Source organism: Ornithorhynchus anatinus, chromosome 15 (assembly GCF_004115215.2).
Source record: "Ornithorhynchus anatinus isolate Pmale09 chromosome 15, mOrnAna1.pri.v4, whole genome shotgun sequence".
In the NCBI taxonomy this organism is placed as follows: domain Eukaryota; kingdom Metazoa; phylum Chordata; class Mammalia; order Monotremata; family Ornithorhynchidae; genus Ornithorhynchus; species Ornithorhynchus anatinus.
The window spans coordinates 20,830,363-20,853,948 of NC_041742.1; the positions used below are offsets into that span (position 1 = coordinate 20,830,363).

The 23,586-nt window shown below is 41.9% G+C and overlaps 1 protein-coding gene across 1 annotated transcript in view; it reads left to right on the forward strand.

Moving 5' to 3' along the window:
- Nucleotides 1–23,586, forward strand: part of WWC3 (WWC family member 3) — a 124,565-nt gene that overhangs the window by 36,528 nt on the left and 64,451 nt on the right. The window contains exons 2-5 of the mRNA XM_029079815.2: nt 10,332–10,441; nt 11,986–12,189; nt 19,037–19,113; nt 21,961–22,040. Coding sequence (XP_028935648.1) covers nt 10,426–10,441; nt 11,986–12,189; nt 19,037–19,113; nt 21,961–22,040 — 377 coding nt within the window. The 5' untranslated portion in view covers nt 10,332–10,425. The remainder of the gene's footprint in view (nt 1–10,331; nt 10,442–11,985; nt 12,190–19,036; nt 19,114–21,960; nt 22,041–23,586) is intronic.

A 23,586-nucleotide genomic window follows, 5' to 3' on the forward strand; every position in this document is an offset into this window, starting at 1 on the left:
TGTATTTTCTGCTGATATACTTAATAATTCCAAGGGGTTCAGTAGCTAAAGAGTCAGCCAATATTTATTGGGTATTCACTGGCTAGGCCTGCAAGAGATAACTTTTCTGGAAAAAGATTTTCCTAGTATAAGATTCCTTTTGTGATCTTTATCTGCTTTGGCCAGACTCCCCTTTGGCTTCAATACAGTGCTGGCGGTGAGAGTTTCACAAACAAGAGTGAAAGGTCTCTGAAGCCAACTCCTCACCATTGGCATTAAGATGATCAATCAGCTCCTATCTATAATAACAACAACAATAATAGTAATGAAAATTATAGTATTATTTATTAGGGATTATGTGCCAAGCACTGTGCTAAACACTGGGGAAAATACACAGTAATCAGACCATGCACAGTCCCTGTTCACCTGGCACTGATGTCTTCTACTACACCTCAGCTTGTGCACCTTGTTCCTCTGAAGCTCACCCACTCACTATGCCCTTTTGTCACCTCTCCTGCTGCTGACCTCCTGTCCATTCCTTCCCCCTTCAAATGTGACGGACCACCACTTTTCTCACGGTCAAGGCCCTTTGGAAATTCCATCTCCCCCAGGAAACCTTCCCTAATTGATTTCTTGTCTCCTCTGCTGCTATCTTCCCCACTGCCGCCTTGATGCTTCTGTGACCCTTTAAGCATTTAACTAGCCTTCACCTCTCAAAGCCCTTGAATACATCTTATCATATGCCTTATTACCTATTATGAGCTTGTGGCCACTTCTCCTGTAGTGTCTGTCTACCTGGCTAGATCATAAACTCTCTTTGGACTGGGGTCAGAAGTGCTTATTTTGTGCTAAGCCCTAGGGAAGATAGAATACAATCAGATCAGGCACAGTCTCAGTCCCACATTGGGCTTGTAGAGTAAGAAGAGAAGGAGAATAGGTATTTTATCTCCATTTTCCCGAGTGGGAAGCTCTAGACTGTAAGCTCGCTGTGGGCAGGGATTCTGTTCATTGTTATTTTGCACTCTCCTAAGCACTTAATACAGTGCTGTACACACAGAAAGCGCTCAATAAATATGAATGAATGAAGGTAGAAAATAGAAAGGTGAATGAAGGCCCAAGGTCAACCAGCAGCCAAATGCCAGAGAACTTAGTACAGTGCTCTGCACACAGAAAACACTCAGTAGATACTATTGATTGATGGACAGGTGGCCTTTGGTTTTCTTGTGTCAGTTATCTAGCCCTGCCTTTGTATTCCATCTCTGCACGAAGACCTGCTGGTTTGGGGGTGGGGGTTGGGATGGGGACTTTTTATTTGCTCTTTCCTGTGGCTGAGGTGCAAGAAGAAAGAAAAGGAAACCATGACTAGAGTAGGAAAGTGTCAACTGCTAGGGCCAGGGCTTGTGGGATGAGGAGAGATTTAAAACATAGTTGTTACTTGCCCATTTCCTGCAGGGGCCAGTTCGGTAAGGAAACCTAACTAACTGAATGTAAACCTATGGGGAAGAGTTACCAGATGCTGCCACCTTTTTTGAGATACGCAGCCTGGCCGAATAGTGGAGTCCACCTCTATTCCATTAAATTGAGAAACAAGGAGCACTTAGCTTAAACTGGGAGTTGTATAGGCAAGTGTTAAGTCAGCATATACTGCAAGATTCATTTTACCCCCTAGAGGGAAGCTACAGCTTCTGTTTTATTGTACCTCTCCCCAGCACTTAGTTCAATGCTCTGCACACAGTGAGTGCTAATTAAATTACCATTGAGTGATGCAGATTGTATTAATGGTTGTGCATGGTGGCAGATGGTAGGGATTTATCAGAAGGCATTTTCCATTCAGGCTCTCAGGTATTTTGGGTTAACCCAAGTAAAAAGTAAATCTGGCATTCATGTTTTGTCACTTTGGCTTTGCCTAGACTCTTATTTTGATGCTCTTCGAACAAGGCATTGCAAGGAATGAGAACATCTTTCTGGCTTCCTATGGAGAAACAGGAAACAAAAGAGGCCTCTCCCAGTTTATAGTAGGGTAACAAATTAGAAGCTGAAAGGAGGTGTGGTGGTTTTAGAGCACATTTAATTCCAACCAACATCCTGATTTATTTTGAGGGTCAGGGAACTAGGGAAAGATAAAATGGGACAACCACATGTGGTTCCAGGTGACTGTTTTGTGATTTCAATTTTAGTTACTAAGTAGTTATCTAAAGGCAGTTCTTTGTGGATGTATACATTAAACTCTAAATTCATCCCCAAAGAATTGAATGTTAGAATTTATGCTATTTCTTCTCTCTGACGGTTTTAAATAGTTCACATTCTGGGTATTTAAAAGCCAGTCCACAGATGAAATAGGGATTCGAAGCAATTTGTTTGAATAATTCCCAGCTCACAGATAGTTATTTCAGTAAAACAGATTAAAAGATGTTTTTGTCTGAAATAATTCAGATGACTGAGGAAAAAGGGTGTTTTCCCCTTAATTGGGAGTTAATGACCACAGTTCTCACATATTTGGCCTAAGAAGCATGTAGTACTTATAACAGTAATGGATTGCCTAATTTTTTTCAATGGAAAAGCATATTCTGCCCAGCCTTTTTTCCCCTCAAATAATTTTGGGAGGTTAAAAGCAGATGGGACTTTGCCTAAAGTAAGTCTGCCATAATTGCCAGGAATCAAAGAGAAAAGTCTCTTATTTGTATGGCAGTTTAGGAGCCAATACTAATGTCTAGGTTAGCCTGGCTAATTATAAACATGTTGCATCTCTAGGCTTATGTCAATAACCATATATTTGTTTACAGTTCAATATTTTCAGTGAGGCAGAAGCATCAATTTCCTCAGTCTCTGCAGCTATAAGGCTGCTAAAGCCAATGAAGGGACATGTAGTAAAGTGTCTTCCGATGAAATATTAAGTCATTTGAATTAGGTTTTATTCGACTCAAGTTCTCCCTGGCTCCCATTTTTCTTGGTTAAAATATAGCTTTATGCAGAAAGCTAAGTATAGGTGCCCACCTCTGCTATAATGCCCTAGGTGAGTTCTTGAAGAACTTCTTGTTGTGGAAACCGTTGATTTAATTGGCTAGGAGGTAAACTGTGTGATATCACTGTGACCAACTTTTTCGTTATATTGCTGTTAGTAGTAATAGTAGTAATGCAGCTTATGCCGAGCATTGTGCTTAATGCTGGGATAGAAACAGTGCAGGTAAATCAGACGTGGTCCCTGTCCCACGTGGGATTCCCAGTCCAAAGGGGTAGGGAGTGCAGGTATTCCCCATTCCCCAAGTTAATTGGCTTGCCCAGAGTCACAAAACAGGCAAATGACTAAACTGGGATTAGAACCCAGGTCTCTTGACTTCCAGTCCCGTGCTCATTTCCAATAGACTATGCTGCTTCTCTTCTTGTGTATTCTTTTTATTAAAATATTTAGTAGGTCTTATTCAGCTACATTAAGTACAACACTGTAAAGCTGCTAAAACAGAAAGCAACCCAAAGTGTGGGGAGTACAGTAAGGCTGGTGGCATCAAATGGGCCAGTGAAGTATTGTAAGGCCGAGAAGGGGCACCGTGGGATGGACGCCACATATGTGCTCTCAGCACATTCTTTCAATGCTGATAGAACTTGCGTTCTCTCCAGTTACTCTTGCAGTGTAGGAAGAAAGTTCCATGAATCCCTCAGACTCTGAAAAGGGTGCTTTTTTTTTTTAATCTCCAGAGTATCTGATTACAGCAAGCAAAGAATGGGTCAATCTCATTTACATAATGCTCTGCATAATGTGATTTAGGGCTAAAGGTCTTGGATCACCACTCTCTCCTGTGCCTTGGTCACAAGACCTGTGAAACACCCACTGCCATCTAGAAGGGAGTAGTTGTCTTTGAACAAAAGCTTCCTTTGGAAAGAGGCAAGGAGGCAAGGGAGAAAACAGAGCCAGTCGCAGCACACATTAAGTACAACAGGATAACAAGGGGCACCCTGTGTTGTGTGTCCATTATTGCTGGGACAGTAAGTCCTGCATTGACCCATTCAGTTGCACTCTGCGCTGTTCGTGGAGTTGTCTTTGAATATGAAGGACAACAATGTGTATAAAGCACGAGGAACTTTTTTGGGGAGGTAAAATATCCAAGTCCTTAGGTCTTACCATGAGAGGTCCCTCTACATTTGTTAATATTAGATTCTAATTCTGTTTTGTGTCCTATGACAAATGAAGGGCTCACAAAATAATTTAGAGCAGGGGGTGTTTGATTCTCTAGAAACTCTACTACCCCTGTGGTCAAAGTAGTAGTAATGGTTTTATCGGACACCCACTGAATACAGTGCACTGTACTAAGCAGTTGAAACTCTGACAACCATAAAACCTGATCCCTGCCTCCTAGAGGCTCTCACTCCAATGGGGGTGACGGATATAGACAAATTTTCAAGCAGTGGAAATGGAATAAATACATACACAGGAGCTGAGGATGGGCATAAATCAATTTGTAAGTGCAGAGAGGAGACTGAAGGTGTGCTGATAATTGGTTGAGGGAGGCTTGTTAGAAGAAGTGAGGTTTTTATAGTTCACTTGAACCCTCCCACTCTTCTCCACCTTCCATCAATCGTCGTCCCCCCCCCCCCCCATCCAATTATTCCTCACCCACCTACCACCAGACCTACAGAGGAGTGCATACAGAGATATACGGAGCAGAGCAGGGGCCATAGAACACGGGAAGCTGGATTAGGTGAGAAGAGCAATTACTCCTGATGGGAGTTCATTGTAATAGGGCTGCATTCATCCATTCAAATATATTTATTGAGCACTTACTGTGTGCAGAGCTCTGTACTGAGCGTTTGGGAGAGTTCCAGACAACATAATCTCAGTTGGCATTTATTGAGCACTTGCTGACTGTAGAGCACTGTATTAGCTGCTTGGGAGAGTTACAGTGGAATAAGTAGACATTATCCTGGCCCTCCCGTATCTTAGAATCGAACAGGGGAAACAGATACTTTGGTAAATTAAAACCACTTTTGGCAGTGTCCCTGGCCAAGGCACGTGGTGGCAGTGACAGTATCAGCAGAAAGAATAGCTTCTCTTTCCACTAGCTCTGGCTGCTGCTACACTCTGCTTCCGATTGGGTTCCGTTCATTCATTCAGTCAATCATTTGTGTGGATTGAGCCTTTACTGTGTGCAAAGCACTGTACTAAACACTTGGGAGAGTACATTACAACAGTAGTCACATTCCCTGCCCACCATGAGGTTTCAGTCTAGTGGGGGAGCCAGACATTACTATAAATGAATAAATAAATTACAGATATGGACATAAGTGCTGTGGGGTTTGGAGGGGAACTGAATAAAGGGAGCAAGTCAGGGTGACACAGAAGGGAGTGGGAGAAGAAGAAAGGAGGGCTTAGTCACGGAAGGCCTCTTGGAAGAGATGGGCCTTCAGTAAGGCTTGGAAGTCGGGGAGAGTCCTGAATCTTTGCTCAGCCAGAAGCAGCTTAGTAGCAGCAAAGCCTCTGCCGTTGCCGAAATAGCCCACCAGCTCATGATCCATTGCCGTGCCCCAAGGTGTCGGCGCCCTTGCTTTAAACCTCTGATTTAGAGCGTCAGCAGTTTTCCTCTCCCATTTGGGGCATCTATCAGTCCCCACCCAGCCTTCTGATCTGAGACCTAAGCCTCCCGATTTTGTACATACTGACCAAAGTGGCAGGTGTCCAAGGAGTCTGGGATGGAACAGGAAGGGTGTTTGCTCAGCATGCCAGAGCTGGGAGCATGTGACTTTCCTGAAATGTGATCATGTAGGGATTTGTAGGAGGGCAGCAGAGGAGGGGTATTAGTATTTAGTAGTATTAATAATATCGATGATATTGATTTATATTCAACAGTTACTCGGTTCCAAGCACTCTGCTACGTGCTTGATCAGATATAGGACAATCAGAAGCAATGTGTATTAAAGGAAAGAGCACAGGCCTTAGAGTCAGAGGACCTGGGTTCTCATCATGGTACTGCCACTGGTTTGCTTGGTCTGCAGGACTTTCTCATCATATAGGAAGCAGTGTGGCCGAATGGAGAGGACCTGAGCCTGGGTTTCAGGGGACCCGAGTTCTAATTCCGGTTTTGCCATTTGCCTGTGTGACCTTGGGCAAATCACTTAACTTCTCTGTGCCTCAGTTACCACATCTGTAAAAATGGAGATTAAATCCTAGTCCCCTCTACTTAGATTGTGAGCCCCATGAGAGGCATGTTTATGTCCAACCTGACGGGCACATAGTAAGAACCTAAGAAGTATAATAATAATAATGATCAGATCAGACAGAGTTCCTGTCCCACAAAAGGCTCACAGTCTAAGTGGGAGGGAGAATAGCTCTCTTATCCCCAGTTTAAAAATGAGAAATTGGAGGCACAGAGAAGCAAAAGTGACTTGCATACGATCACATGGCAGGCAAGTCACAGAGCCCGGGTTAGAACCTGGGCCTCCTGACTCCCATCCTGGGCTCTTTTCATTAAGTCACCGTATCTTGCCCCGTCTGGTTTAGCTTAGCTAATGGACTCTCTTAGCCCAGAGCATGGAATCATGGCACAGCCAACACTGATTTTTGGCCTTGTCTGCACTGGGGGTGTTCACTGTTGACTTAGTGTCTCTGGGTATAGCTAAAGAATCTCTCCGACATGGAAAGTTCCTGTGCACTTGTGAAGAAGTTATGTTCCAAGAGAAAAAAATCTAGGAATGGCACTTCTCTCGGTACCCTACCCCTCCACCCCTCTGCCCTCTGCTCTGTAGCTGCGAGGTCAGGGTCAGGCCTCAGTGGAGGAATTCACATTTCTGGTGACTGGGATGGACTTGTTGATTTTGACCCATGGCAGGCTATCTAAGATATGCTCCAAGCAGTGACTTTGTGAAGGCTTAGTTGACTTCATTTTGGGGGTTTCATAGACTCTTAAGTGGGCACCAACCTCTTAAGTCGATGGATGGTAAGGTGTTTTTGTTTGATAAAGAGAGGTTGATGGGTCACCTTTCGAGGTTTTTGAGGAACGGGGAGATGTGAACTGAACGCTTTTTAGAAAAATAATCCAGGCAGCAGAGTGAAGTAAGGACTGGAATAAGAGAGGCAGGAGGCCGGAAGGACAGTGAGGAGGCTGATGCAGTAATGAAGACATGATATGATAACTTGGATCAGCTTGGTAGCAGTTCAGCAGCATAGTTCCTCAGGTCAGCAAATGAATAGCTTTCTTTTCAGGTATGTGGCAATATCCTCAAGCTACAGAAACTGTTGATTATGAGATCCATCTCAACCACTGGTCTCTTCAACCTTCTTTTATGGAATTTATTTTAGTTTGTAATTTATTGTTGTGTCTTTCCCCATCTAGATTGTACATTTCTCGAGGTCGAGGATCATGTCAAAGAAAATTTCTGTACTCACCCAAATGCTGAGTACAGTGCTTTGCACATAGTAAGCACTCAGTAAATACAATTGATGGCAATACTGGTCTTTTGAAAAGCTTGTAGTAAAGTGGCTTACTTATGTAGGCCTAGAGGCCTTGATTGCTTTTTTTTATCTCAACATCTAAGTATGGTACAGAAGCTGCTTTTAGTGTCAGATCAAAGATTAATGAGATCACGTGAAGTGGAATGCTTTGAGTTTCTAGAGTAAAAACATGGCAAGTGTTAGCTATTGTTAATGTTAATAATATTTCAACTTCAATCAGGTTATGAATGTTCCTTTAATATCTTCACCACAGCGGTTTCTTCATTGAAGAAGTAATAAGTCCCTTGCTTGTGTGCTACAATGTTTCATTTTGGCAGTTTTGCAATTTTGTAAATTAGAGTTAATACAAATTCTGCAAAAGAAATAATCAGTGAAAGTCTTATTCCACAAGGATTTGGAGTAGCTACTGAGAAAACAAACTTGGTTATTCTCAATACTGTTATTGAGGTTCATTCCAAGTACCACCTTTGCATAAATGGGGTGAGGGGGGCTTAGGTACTTCATTGTCTAGAATACAGATTGAATATTTGTGCACATGAATTTAGCATGAGTAGTACGATGATTCCCACTGAAATATTGGAGAAAAAGGGTGTTTTTTAAAAATAGAAATGCAGTCTTCTGTCGGCCTTTCCCTAAGTCTTCTTCCATGGGTCCCCTATCAGTTGTTTTTTCCCCTCTGACTGATTCTTTTGATTTTTTTTCCATCTTTTTTCCAGGTTGTTCAAATCTTCTCATTCCTCCCCTCTCTCTTCCTTCTTCATTACTTCATGATATCTGCTGTTCTCCCGTTCTGCCCCCAGCCAGGGTGCCCCATTTTCCCTCTAGCTCTGCCTGGGTCTTTATTCCCCCCCCCCCCCCCATTCACCCCGGTCAATTCCCACCCCAGCCCTTTCCGGGCACCCTCCCGGAGCACTTCCTTCTCTCTCTCCTCCTCCCAGCACCCCACAGTCTTCTGCTATCCTGCTTCTTTCTTCCCTCTGTGCTTGGACTTCCTTTGGATAACTGCCCAGTTGCCCCCACTGGCATACAGACAGTCCATCCTTTGCCCTCTCTGGTCAAAGGGCCAACCCCAGAATAAGAGGAATGGCCAATAAGCAGGAGTTCGGACTGACTGGAACTCAGAATTCTCCCACAATTCCACAAATTAGCATTATAATAATATTAATGGTATTTGTTAAGGGCTTACTGTGTGCCAAGCACTGAATTAAGCATTGGAGCAGATACAGAATAATTAGGTCTCACATGGGGCTCACAGTCTAAGTAGGAGGGAGAATGGGTAGAGAATCCCCATTTTGCACATGAGGGAACTAAGACACAGAGAAGTTAAATGACTTGCCTTAGGTCACACAGCAGACAAGTGGCAGTGCTGGGCCTAGAACCCAGGTCCTCTGACTTCCAGGCCCGGGCTCTTTCCAGTAGGCCACTAGGTGGTTGGTATAATTACAATGTCTTGTATTTATTTTGAAATGAAGAAGCTGTAGAAATCGAGGATTTCTGTTACAGTTTCGCAAAAGGGTGGTTTAGAGCTCTTAAATGGTCAATGATTTGAACTGGTAAGGGGTTAAAGGAAGCCCCTTTAGGAAATCCCCAGGTAACCCTCTTAATCAGTTCAGTGAAAACGGGTGCCATGCGCTGTCAAGAAGAGATGAGAGAGAAGAGGTGGAGTTTAATAGATCAGACCAGAGAATCCGGGGCAGAGACACAGATTCAAGAATGGCAGAATAAATGGGAGTGTGTCTCTGGGAAGGCGAATGAGTCGTGTGAGTGGCTGGATGGGGTGGAGATGCAGGGAGAGAGTGAGTGACTCAGATGATGAGACGCAGTGTGTGGGTAGCTGGAACTGCACTAAAGGAAGTGAATGTTGCGTGGGTTACTAGAAAATGGGTTTGGTTTTTCCCAAGGTGGCAATTTTTACTCCTACTGGCCCAAAGGATATTCTTGAAGCACTGATCTAATATTATATTTTTTCTGCGTAAGTTTCCTTGTGGGATGAGAGAGCACATATTTGGGATATTTATCAAAAATGAAATGAGTAAATTCTTTTGGGGTGGGTGTAATGTCTACCAACTCTATTGTCATATACTTTCCCAAGCACTTAGTAAAGTGCTCTCTACACAAAGTATGGGCTCAGTCAGTACCATCGATTGACTGTAAAATCTTCATCATAGTTGGAGTATAATAGAAAATAATTGGGGTCCTAAAAACATAAGCACAGTCATTAGTCTATTAGAACAATAATCCATATTCAGTTCAGGGTCAGTATCCAGCAGTGACAACAGAAGGCTTAGAGGAATGGGGTGATGGAAACGAACACTCCTTGGCCTCCATCCTAATGGTTAGCATTACCATCCCTGACATTGAATTTAAATTCTTCAGCTACTGTTTAAAAAAATGATGAGGTTGGTCCATTGTCTTCAGGTCCTTCCTAAAATCACAGTAGGTAGTATTTAAAATCTCCCGAATCAGTAGTTTCCAAATAGGTTTTTACATAGACTGCAGCTAGTATAATCAGCAAAAGTAACTTGAAAAACCTGGATAGGAGAGCAGCAATGCATCTCTGTTTTCATGGCTGTTAAAATAAGGGGAAATTAACCTGGCAGTACTGCATGCCATTGTAATTAAATCACTAAATATACAGCTTGAAGGAGAAGCTTGCTTTACCTGTTTTGTGGGTGACTGGCAGCATATATTTTAAATGGAATTTTCATCCTGAACTTCCCATAGCTAGGGCAGTCTAAAGGATGGAGATTTTTTCCATCAGACCTTGAACTCTTATCGTGAAAGCTTTTACAGTCAATCCTTATATGAAATGGTGGGTGTTTTATTGTGAAACATCAATTCCTTAGCTAATTGTACAATCATGAGGACCAGTGAAATGACTTCTGCTTTATTTTTCATGGTTGTCTTGCAGGATTACAAAGCCATTAACATTTGCTGACTGTGTTGGTGATGAGCTTCCTCTTGGGTGGGAAACCGTCTATGATCAACAGATTGGCATTTATTACATGGACCATATCAATCGTGAGTAAAAATGTGATTTGCATTAGCTTAGATAAATCAGATTCATCTTTTGTCGAGGCTTGTTGAATCCCAACCAGCTACCAATATGTCGAAACATTTTATTTTAAAATGAATCCATCTAATCCAGAATGCCGCTCTTAAAAAAGTTACCTGTGATCTCTTTCAAAGCCTGAAAATGATTACTGCTGGGATACAGGTTGATTTTATTCACTTCTACTATGAGTATTATGCTTGCGTTACATTTTAGAGAAGAGAAGGATTTCATTTCTGGATCTAATGTAAGATGTAAAGTTGATACATTGGCTAGTTATTGAAATGTTGTTAAATATGAAATTATTTCTCTTACCTTTCAGTTTTCCAGTGTCCTTGGAGCCTAACGTTTTAGCCATGTTGGTAATATTTGGTCCTGTATTTTCTCAAAGCAAATTAGGTGTTCTTTGGAGAATCCATCCAAGAGGGTTTTGCTGCAATAATCTTTCCCATGTGCTATTTTGACTTCGTCGTCCCCCTTCTGTAAAACCTAGTAATGGCTTCCCGTCCCCTCTGACATGGGGAAGACTTCTGGAAAAACACCCAGTCGCCTGCTCAACCCTTCTTAACTGGTTTATGGGCCACTGTTTCCCTGCACCTCACTCTCTTCTCTTTTCCTCGTTTTTTTCCCGCCATCCGCAATGCCCACTCTGATTTCCACTTTTTCCTCAATTTCCCCTGCTTGGAATATCTGTCCACTTCCTAGGCCTCCCTTAGTACGAAGAATTGTGCTAACTAAGCATTGGGAAAAGAACTCGATGTGGACCCTGGCTCTCAAAGGGGCTTATGACTGAAGAGTAATGATAGGGGGTGTAAGGAGAGAGAGGCGACATAAGGAAAGATGAAACAGTGAAAGGACAATGATAATTACAGTAAGAGCAGTAAGGTCCTGAGGCTAGAAGCTCTGAGTTTCAGGCTCCACACCTCTCAGAATCCAGCATTCACCACAGACACAGCCTTTGGGTCTCACCACAAAATTCAGACCTTCCGTAATGCACTTCTAATGAACAAGCCTCATTTATAGAAGATAGTCATCTGTTGGTTTATCTATTCTTGGTTAGAATATAAACTTCCTGAGGGCAAAGACTGTCTCTTCTCTGAATTCAGTGACATGCTTAATGTATATTTGGATACTAAAAGATAAACCTTCAGTGAAGATGATTTTTAGCGAGGCTGACGGAACCAATATGAAAATGATTAATATATTCTGCCCTATTGCCCTGGATTGATTTACTTTTAATTTGAAGTAAAGTTAGTCTTGGAATGTTTTATAATTTATATGTTCATTATGGTCAAGTCTTGGTTCCCTCGGGTAGGACTGTGTAACAGAAAACTGGATATTCCAATATTATCTTTGACCATTTTGTTTAATATATATAACCATGAAGCATGAATATTGAATATCAACCGGAAAATAATTTTTTTTCTTCAGTTAGCTGCAAATTTTCATGGTTGAAAGATTTATTCCCAGGAAGGAAGCCACACATGCCCATTCAATTTCTTTTTTCTTTCAGAGCTTACCCAAATCGAAGATCCGAGAGAACAATGGAGGAGAGAGCAGGAACGGATGTTGAAGGAATATTTAATTGTAGCCCAGGAGGCCCTGAATGCCAAGAAGGAGATTTACCAAATTAAGCAACAACGTTTTGAGTTAGCCCAAGAAGAATACCAGCAGTTGCACAAAATGTGTGAAGATGACAGCCGTTCTTATGCTAGCTGTAAGTTTTCATGCCTCTGGATGGCAGAATGCATTTTTCTGAAAGATTTTTTTTTTTAATCATTATCATCGCCAATGGTATTTATTGAGCGCTTACTATGTGCAAAGCACTGTACTAAGCACTTTGGAAAGTACAGTTCAACTGAGTTAGTAGACATCTTTCCTGGCTACAATGAACTTATGGTCTAGTGTATTATAATTTATAATATATAATTTTTAAAATATGTGCCTAAAAGCTGAGGGGTTGAAGTTTGGGCGGGGGGGCGAATATCAACTAACCGAAGGTCTCAGATCTGAGTATAGATGACGCAGAAGGGAGCTTAGTAGTAGCTGTTGTAGAGTGGTGGAGCTAATCAAACTTCTTGGATTAGGGCCTTTCAGAGATTTTTGAACTCCCTATGTTGTAGGCACCCGAGTATCCATGTAGCATCCTGGACCCACAGAGTCCCTGTTTTTGTATGTCCCTGTGCAGCTGGTAGGTCAAGGGATTCGGACCTCAGGGAATTCTTGCACACTGGGTTCTCTGCTTGGGAAGCTGGGATGAATGGCCCCTTCAGGTCTGTGGAGGACCAAGGGTTATCTATCTCCCAGTTCCTCTCCTAAGAGAGTTGAGTTGGATTTGGAAGACTGTCCCAGAAAGGAATCCCTTTACACCTTGAGCAAGAAGGCAGGGGTTATATTATACTCTTTGCCATATCCAGTAGGATATCCTGGCCACAGCGAATGCTCTGTGAATACATTTAGCTGACAAACACCAATCTCTCAGAACGAGCTCCTGCGTATCCCTTTGGATTGGTTATCCGACCCCGTCCTCGAGTCCAGACTCCACAGGGAGAGGAACAGGAATGTTTTGTAGAATGAGTTGCTTCAACAGAGTTACTCCTGCCAACAAATTACAGAGTCCCTTGGGGGGCTGTGCTGACAGCCCAGGGACCTGCAAAAATACAAAAAGTTGCAATTGGTCAGGTTGTATTTTGCTGAAAATAAGCAAATCATTTCGATGGGTTGAGATTCAGGCTTGCTGCACAAGGAGGATTGCTTTTAACTAGAAAAATCAAAGCTCAAATAGTAGTCTCTTGTTATAATAATTAGTAACAGGGGTAATTATTGTGGTATTAAGTGTGTATTATGTGTTAAGCACTGGGGTAGATTGTATAAACAGATAGGTAAAGCCCCTGTCCCACATGGGACTCACAGTCTGAGGGAGGAGGAAGAACTGCTACCTCATCCCAGACAACTTTAGGTCGTTTTCTGCCTGGTTATATTCATTTCAGTCAATTACTGCAGTTTACTGAATGCTTACAATGTGCAGAGCACTGTACTAAGCACTTGGGAGAGTACAATAGGGTTGGTACGCGTGATCCTTGCCTTACGAGCTGTGATCTAGTGGCCTTAAGTAATTAGGTTAGTCTTTTGTCAAAGATAGGTTCTAAATTACTTCACTATTGTGGTTCATGCCCTCTAAGAGGAAACTAATCAATTTGGAACATACCCAGTGCCCACTGCAAGAGACTCCCCCAGATGCTAGAAGTAGTTGAGATTTGTGAAGCAGAAACACTGTTCCCAGTCTCACACATTGCCTTCTGGGTTGGACTTGACCGGCATGTTTTGTATGTAATGTCTGTCAGTGCTAGTGGGACAGTTGCAGGGCATAAGAAGGCATGTGTTTCCTTCCCTCTTAGTAGCGTATCAGGTATTGTGCTTTGAAAGGAATCTAGGAGTCAGTCCAAGTGATTATTGACTTATTGCATCCTCTCAAGTTCAGTCTAAACTACTTGAAATTTCACTTTTACCCAAACTTTCCATTAGAGCTCACTCAAGCCCTTCTGGACCTGGATCAAATGGAGGCCAACCTGCCTTAGGACAGGTTTCAGACAATGGAATTAGTAGGACCAGTCAGTGAGAACCAATAGGAAAACTTTTTAACCAAATTATGGTTGTTGGTCCTTTGGGAATTACTGTGTCATTAATACCCTTAGTACATCTCTTCTTCAGGATGGGGCCCAGAGCTGCTTTCCTTGAACAGTCTAAACACTTGCTTTGATGGCTATCTTGCCTTTCTTCAATCCAGCCTCATAATTACGAATGCACAATCTAATATCACTAATTTTCAGGGTAATAATTTACTTGGGACCTCTGGTTCAGTTTTAACCAACTCCTTCTAGGTGCGTTGGCCTGTACAACTTCTTGTAATAACACATTCCTTTTGGAAACGGAAGAAACAAAGCTTTTCCTTCTATATGAATTATGAAGTTTTTCCTTTTCTTGTTCTGAACCTGTCATCTTCCGCACTGCACGTGGGCCTTCTTTTCCTAATGTTGTCACATTGGGTGAACAATAATTTTAAGTTCTCCCTGTCCCTACCCACCATGATTTTGTAGATTGCAGTTCATCCCTTCCCAGCTTGCATCTTTAGTAGAAATAGATTTTATGTATTTGCTGTGTGCAGAGCACTGTAGTAGTAACAGTATTTATTAAGAGCTTACTGGGTGCAGAGCACACTGTACTAAGTGCTAGGATAGAGCATGTGGGAGAATGAGACACAGTCTGAGTGGAAGGAAAGTGTGCAGAAGTAGGAATTAGATTTGCTCCATGATCCTGTAGGGTTCATAATCAAAGATTGTGAGGGGGGGGAAGAAAGGACTAGTGGCAGACAGGAGTGTTGGAACCATAGAACACTAAAGCAGCATACAAGAAAAGAATCCTGAGCCTGAGCCAGTCTGCTCTTACATCCAAGGTGCTACACCCCCGGTTGTCTTGACTGCTCATCACTGTACCATCTCTAGTGTAATGTTATTCTTCCTAAGATACTGTTACCAAAACTTGGGCCAATTTCATTCTGTAGCAAAATCTGTCTTTTTTGAAAAAAATGCACAGATTGAAGATGCCCAGTGGAAGAAAGGGGAAAGTGGGTGCAGCTCTGAGCATCATTCCTACAAACAACAAACACTCCCTCACTGCACGAGATACCTAGCGACAGCATTTTCTATGGCTGGAAGAAGGCACATCCCCTATTAAAACTAAGGTCTTGCTGTAAAGCTCAAAGAGTTTTACTAGCAGTTTGTTTTATTTTATATATTTATCTTTCTATGTGATAAAATACGTGTGCGCGCACACACACACATATTTGTATGTGTATCCCCCCCCCCCCCCCCCACAGTTGTGGAAAGAGAGAGTAGTAATTGTATTTATTGGGAATTTACTCTGTGCAAAGCACTGTACTAACACTTGGGAGAGTACAGTAGAGGTAGTACCATGATTCCCTGCCCTCAAGGACTTTACAGTCTAGCACGGGAGACAGACACAAAGTGCTTCTCCTGGACATTTAACCAAGCAAGCACATATAGTCCAGACGGCTGAGGAATTCATTTAATCATCCAGATTTTCAGGACTGGATTTTAAGAGATGCTCCCAAGTGTCTAGGCATCGGAAGTGTCTTTGAGGGCTGGGGAAAAAGTCTACCTTATCTACAAAGATAAAGTGGTACTTGAGACACACCCTAAATTCCTGGCCAAGGTGGTGGTGGGGTTCCACCTTATCATTCATTTCCCCCAGCCAACATTCCTCACAAAGCCATTTGCCCATCCCAGTGAGACTATGTTCCATATGTTCCAAATCAAAAAAGCTCGTCCCGCCTATCTGGGTTAGTGTAAGAGCCAAAGACCGTCCATCCAGTTTTTTATTCTCTTTGACACAAACGTGTTGGAGCAAGCTGAGACTAAATGGATCATGTCGGCATGATTGTGTGACTATGTTTCCCACTGTAATCAGGGGCAAGTCTAAATCCTGAAAACCTCATGGGAACATATTTGGAGTTAATGGTAGGAGCCTCAGGAGGTCCTGTCTATAAGATTGCCAGGGTAGAGGGGTGGGGGTGGGGTGGGGGGGGTGTGTATGTGTGTTGGGCGAGGGGGGTGGGCAGCAGGGGAGGTGGTTTAGGCAATCAGTGCTATTTGCTGAGTGCCTATTGTGTGGAGAACCCAATCTCTACCTTGAAGGAGCTTACAATCTACCCTTAGTTGATCTCTTCAGCTGCATTACCCCCAGTCCAACTCTACGTGATTGTGTTTGGTCCTGTGTTCTTTTAACAACAATTCCCTTGCACAGAGCTGCTCCTGTTTATCAAGGTGTCTTGTTTGCTAGACTATCCTTATCTGTGGACCAGATGTATTTCGAAGATACCTTTCCAGTAGAAAGTTCAGTTTGGGAGCCTTAAGCCGCACTGGGCAAACACAACATGTACTGTGACAACTAAACCCAGTAGAAATCAATCAGTCAATCAATTAATGGTATTTATTGAGTGCTTACTTTGTGCAGACTATTGTCATACAGGTAGTACCAGCATTTGGTGAGCCCTCTTCCCACCAGTCCTAATACTGAGGAAATTACCATCACCTTAGGACTGCAATATTAACACTTTCACTTGGTTCACAGATAGAATTTTTGAGTTTTTCATCCCCCAACCCTGTGCTACCATGAGAGGCATCAGGGGATCAGTCCCAGATGCCAGGGTAACTGGTGGCAAGGTTGTAGGGATGAGGGAGAGGGAGAGTGAGCAGCAAAGACTTTCAATTAAGCAGTCTCTTAAGCCTATCAAGAGACAAGTGCCAGGATGGAGTCTCATGGAAAATAAAAAAATTCCCAACTGCAAGTCTTCAATCTCACACTTTTCAACCTTTCCAGACCAAAATGAAAATATTAGCTTCAAGTCTAGCTAATGTAGCATAATTAATGCCTTGCTCTTATTCATTAGTCATATTTGTTGAACACCTGTCAGTCAGTCAAGATGTATTTATGGAGCACTTACTGTGTGCTGTGCACTGTATTAAATGCTTAGGAGAGTACAGTATAACAATGTAACAGATACATTCCCTGCTCACAGTGTGCTTATGGTCTAGAAGGGGAGACGGCCAATAATGTAAATAACTAAAATTACAGATAGGTAAATAAATGTGGGGCTGGGAAGGGGGTTGAATTAAGGGAGGAAGTCAAGGAGCACAGAAGGAAGTGGGAGCAGAGGAAAGGAGGACTTAGTCAGGGAATGCCTCTTGGAGGAGGTGTGCCTTCAATAAGGCTTGGAAGGTAGGGAGAGTAATTGTTGATATGAAGAGGGACTGTGTTCCAGGCATGCAGGGCGCTGTACTCAGTACTTCAGAGAAAACAACGGGAGTAAAAGTTATTGCCCCCGAGGAGCTCAAAATCTAGTGGAGGAGCTAGCAAGGCAAGTCATACTGACAGTTCTGACAGTTATGGTGAAATTCTAAGTACTGTAATTATTATGAACGATGGACAGAAACTGAGCAAACCTGCAGACATATTTAAATGACACAACCTACTCAAGGGGCCATATTCTCTCCAAGACTGAGAGAAAAGAGGGCTTGGAGGATAGAGTCTCCACAAAGCAGCATTGTTTTAACAAGAAGTGCTGTTAAAGAGACCACAAGATTATAATCAAGGAGGGGTGTTGTGTAGTGCCCACAGCGTTGAAATCTATTGTTCTGGTATACCATCCTTTAATTTATGTGAAACAATCTAGTAAGCTGATGGACAGAAATGAGAATTTATGTTTCAAAATTGAATTTTGTTTTGGAATGCCACATCTGCATTTACTGGTTCCCCTTCCTTAAAAATTTTTGAGGATGAATGTTTATTGACATAGGTAAATGAGCTCTTTTCTCACTTTCTCCCATTGATGATAGTTATGTAGTTTTCTGCGGACCTCCTGCCAAAGGGCTAAAAAGCTCCTCATACTGTGTTTTATTTTTTACTAAAATTGAAAATGAAAGTTCTGAAAACTGAGACTCTGGTATAAGAAACAGTGTTTTAAATTCATTTTGACTTTTTCCTTTAAAGAGCTTGAGTGTGTAGATCACTTTAAAGTGAAGTTTGGAGTGTATCCAGATTATTGGCAGGAACCCAAATATTTTCAGTTGTTGTTTATTGTCATTTGTGAGATGGCTGACTGGGAAAAACATCTGATTGATTGGACATTGTATATGATGATGTATGATGGATCTTGTGATTTTTCTCTGGTAATTTTTTTCTTTGAAAGTATCCAAACTGTTTCCATTGACTCGTATCTGGTTTGAGTAGAATCACTGTAAATTTTCTTGTTGCCTTACTTCCAAAATTCATGTCCTTGGGCCTCAGACACCTTTCTTAAAGCCAACAATGAAACCATTTTGAAATCATTTACACTACAATTTTGAGGCTGCTTTAACCAAAATATTGATTCTCTACAGGCATGATCAGTACTGTGTGATTACAATGTTGAAAAATTTGAAAGGTTTATAGATTATATTGTTTTTTGTGTTGCTATCTGATTAGATAGTTCTACTTATATATATTATATAATATACATTATATAATATATTAGAATCTATATTATACTTATATAGAATTAGATAACTCTACATATATATGCAGATAGATACCTATAGATAGATATACATATACAGAGAGATATATATCCATTGGTAAAGTGACTAAAATATTAATAACATTAATTAATGGGATGTTTATATGCTTATTAAAAACAGTGGTGGATACATACAAAGGTTGAAGTACCTTTTGAAAGCATATAGCGTGTTGAATTCCAGGTTAACTTGGTTGGGTTTCAATCCAGAATTTTCAGGTCTCCTTTTCACAATACTTAGACTGAATTAAACTTTTTCTTGTTTAGGTCTAATGACTGATCTGTTACTGTGATCTGTTATAATTAGTAATTGACTGATTTAGGTGATCTGAAAAACCAGATCATTCCCTTTCTTTTGCCTTGAAAAGAGTGAAAAATAAGTTAATTCATTGTAAAATAAATGAAATGTCTTCCATCTTTTCTATCTTTATAGCATTCTCTGGATTTTCAACCAATACCAAGTACGACCCATATCAGATCAAAGCAGAAATAGCAAGCCGTCGTGATAGAGTGAGTAATCCATATTTTGATGTGAATTAAGAAAGACTATACAGTGTCATATCGGTGGTTTCATTTGAATTGCAACTGTTTTCATTAATTCTGTCTCATCATCATCACCTCCATATTCCAGTCCATAGACATAGTGTACGGCATTTTGGTTAGTTATGAATGCATGGTTTTAGTGTGGCTCAGTGGAAAGAGACCGGGTTTGGGAGTCAGAGGTCATGGATTCTAATCCCGGCTCCGCCACTTGTCAGCTCTGTGACTTTGGGCAAGTCACTTAACTTCTCTGTGCCTCAGTTACCTCATCTGTAAAATGGGGATTAAGATTGTGAGCCCCCATGTGGGACAGCCTGATTGTCTTGTATCCCCCCCAGCGCTTAGAACAGTGCTTGACACATAGTAAGCACCTAAAAAAAGCCATCATTATTATTATTATTACTGAAGTTATTAATACTCCTGCCCAAAGAACACTGGGCCGTGGTGATTCATGTAGGAACATCTTTGCTGATGTAAGTGAGCCCCCTTTTCTGCTCACATAGGAAGGTTGAATCAACGTCCCCTTGTCTGGGAGTGCTAGAAACATTGCCTGGTACAGATGGAGAAGATCATTTGCTACCCTGGCTCCTGAATCTGTACTGCTCGCCTTCTCACCTAATGGGCAGGAGTGGAGTAGGCACCAGCACCCATCATTGTCAGTCAGTCAATCAATTAATAGTATTTATTAAGGGCTTATTTTGTGCAGAGCACTGTACTAAGTGTTTGGGAGAGTACAGTACCAAAGAGTTGGTAAAAATGATCCCTGCCCTCAAGGTGCATTCACTATAGAGGGGGAGATAACTTATCATTCAGGGGATGATCCTCTGTCAAAGAAGGCATAAGCAGAGAATAAAAGAGATGGGGAAGGCATCTGGTTTCCCTCTGCAGCCCTCTGTGGGGGTTTCATGAGGTTGAGCGCTTTCGTGGGCTCCTTTCATTCATCAATTTAGTTGTATTTATTGAGCACTTACTATGAGTAGAGCACTGTACTAAGCGCGTGGGAGAGTATAATACAACAATAAACAGACACATTCCCTGCCCACAATGAGCTTGCACTGTAAAGGGGGAAAGACAGACATTAATATAAATCAGTAAATTACAGATATGTACATAAGTGCTGTGGGGCTGGGAGCGGGGATGAACACCCTTAATCTCCTTATGGGAGACTAGTCCCAAGATTGGTGGGTTTTAGCATTAGAGAACTAGTTGGACCTTCCATTTTCTGGATCATGGCAAAAATTGATAGAAAGTGTGTGTTGGCCTTATGGTCATGTAGTAGTCATGTAATTTTTGAAGCTCTAACTGTGCTCAGCGCTGGGGCAGAAACAAAGTTTTGAGACCAGATACAGTCCTTGTCCCCCACTGGGCTCCCAATCTCTGACCCCCATTTTATAGATGAGGAAACTGAGGACTAGAGAAGTTAAGTGACTTTCCCAAGGCCACACAGCAGGCCGGTGATGGAATTGGACCTTGGATCCCAGTCTCCTAACTCTCAGGTCCGTGCACTTTCACTGTTTTTACAATGCATTCATACTGCAAAAAATTGCAAAAAATTGCATAAATTGCATATTTCCTTTCCGAGGTTGAACTATCTTCATAAGCACATGACGGGGAGTTCGTTAAGTAGGCCTCTACCAATAACCGAAACCACTCAGATACTTAGATGGCAACTCTAAATTCAGCCCTAAATCCAGTCTCCTGTGATATTTCTAATACGAATGGTTTCCTTCCCCACCAAAGTCAAGCAGGTATTTCAAAAACAAGACTACACTGGTGAGGTGACTTTCTTTTTCTTTGAGCCACATAGCGTGGCTCAGTGGAAAGAGCATGGGCTTGGGAGTCAGAGGTCATGAGTTCAAATCCCGGCTCTGCCACTTGTCAGCTGTGTGACTGTGGACAAGTCACTTCACTTCTCTGTGCCTCAGTTACCTCATCTGTAAAATGGGGATTAACTGTGAGCCTCATGTGGGGCAACCTGATTACCCTGTATCTACCCCAGCGCTTAGAACAGTGCTCGGCACATAGTAAGCGCTTAACAAATACCAACATTATTATTCATGAGGTACTATTAATCAGTAATATATATTAGGTACCGAGATACTGCATATTGTGTGCAGGTCACTCTATGAAGTGCTTTGGTTAATGTATGTATCCCTGATTAATTTTTAGATAAGCATTCTATTATGTGAATATGTTCTTCAGTCATTTGTCATCCCAATTGTGTATTATGTCCACTTGTACAGTTGATTCCAAATTCATCAACAAAGTGGTGCCAGCTGAGATTAGATTCAGTTGGCATTCTATAATAGTATTTGTTAAGCGCTTACTTTGTGCCAGACACTGTACTAAGCACTGGGATAGATATAAGTTAATTGCATTGGACAATAGGGCCCACAGTCTTAATCCCCATTTTACAGATGAGGTGGCTCTGGCACAGAGAAGTAAAGTGATTTATTTGCCCCAGGTCACACACACAAGACAAATGGTGGAGCTGGAATTAAAACCAAGGTTCTCTAACTCCCAGGCCATGCTGCCTTTTGTAACAGAAGCAGATCAGTTCTTGTGTCTGGATTAGATCACTATAAAAGGTGTTTCATTTGGGAAGTGAGTATGACTTGGATGAGATCAGTGAAATAAATGGAAATTTAAACCCATTTGCATTGATTTGATAAATTGGATTTCAATTTTTCATTTTTGAAAAAATACTACAAAAGCTGACATTGTGAGCAGGCACACCATCTTAAGTTTGATGGAAATGAGTATAACCATGCTATGTCACTCTGTGGTAAGTTTTGAAATTTTATTTTATTTTTTTAGCTTTCCAGACTAAAGCGCGAGTTAACCCAGATGAAGCAAGAACTGCAGTACAAAGAGAAGGGAGTGGAGACATTACAAGAGTGAGTTGAGCGGGAGATGAGAGAACGTCTTTCTCTTGTGCCATTTTAGGTCTTTGAAGTTAATATTCCTGAAGCTTCTTAAGGTGGTGTGAAGAATTCCTAAAAGATAGCATCTGTCAATGTTGGGTTACCTTTTAAAGTGGAATTGTTTATTGCCCTCTGAGTCCAATCACCATTTTTAGAAGCAGCGTGGCTCAGTGGAAAGAGCACGGGCTTGGGAGACAGAGGTCATGAGTTCGAATCCCCGCTCTGCCACTTGTCAGCTGTGTGACTGTGGGCAAGTTACTTCACTTCTATGTGCCTCAGTTACCTCATCTGTAAAATGGGGATTAACTGTGAGCCTCATGTGGGACAACCTGATTATCCTGTATCTACCCCAGTGCTTAGAACAGTGCTCGGCACATAACAAGCGCTTAACAAATACCAACATTATTATTATTATTCTTTTAAAAAAGTCCATGTAATCATACCTCTTGCTTTTTATGTGCATGGTAGGTGTGGAAATTGCAACCGTGTTCAGTGTAAAGCATTTGGGCCTGATTTTTTTAGGAGATGGAAGGTACATTTCTCTCTGAGGATTCTTGAATTCCTTTCGCCCTTTACTTTTAGTGGACTGCTGCAGCAGTTCACAAGATAGTCGGTATCTACTGTCTTAATGCCAAATGAATGGTCTCAATGGCAGGCAAATTTCTTAATACTGGCGGAGCCAGCATAAGATAATTTGATGTTATGTACTAGTTAATATTTGTTGGGGTAATTCATGTATATTTATCCTAGTAGTTAATATTATGTGGTATTTGCTTTGCTGACATTCACCTGTGTCAAGAAGGAAGGGGCAGCTCCAGGGAAGGGAGAACTTGGTAGGGGGAGGGCAGACAGGCCTGGAAAGAGATCTTTCTGTACTCGCTTCCTCCCCCAGCCCCCACATATAGAAGGGAGTGGAATTTAGGGTGGAAAAGCAGCGGGCAGTCTGGCTGAGCAGGGGTTTCGGTGGGATGGCAAAGGAGTATTGTAGGAAATAGGGCAGGGCTCTCAAGTACAAGTGAGAGACAATCAAGGCAGGGAGAGATAAGCACAAGTTGCTGGCATTCCACAAGAGGATGAGTGACTGACCACTAGGACCAAGGCATCACTATAACTGATGGCCAGAGGTGGAGTGAAGAAGAGGAAAAGCCAAAGGGCAGCAAAAGGGCGCAGGAGGAACTACTGTGGGAAAAATAGGGTGCAGGCAGAAATGCGGGGAAGCTGTGGAAAAGGGAGGGGAAAAATGACAAAGGAAAGGCAAGGAAAAGTTAAAAGGAAGAGGGAGAAGGAGGAGAAGGAAAACGAAAGAAACTGAGGAACAGAAAAGAGGTAGACTGAGTAATAAATAATAAAAAGAAAAAGTTTATTTGCAGCAGTAAGCAGTCTAGTTGGGATATTACTGCTGCTCTTAATTGTCCACCAACTGTTCTGTTGTGAACAGTAATAAAAAGTGGTAGATATATTACAAGGACAGTTTTCGACTTCATTATCACCAGGTCTTGCTGATGATGATCAGTTTTTG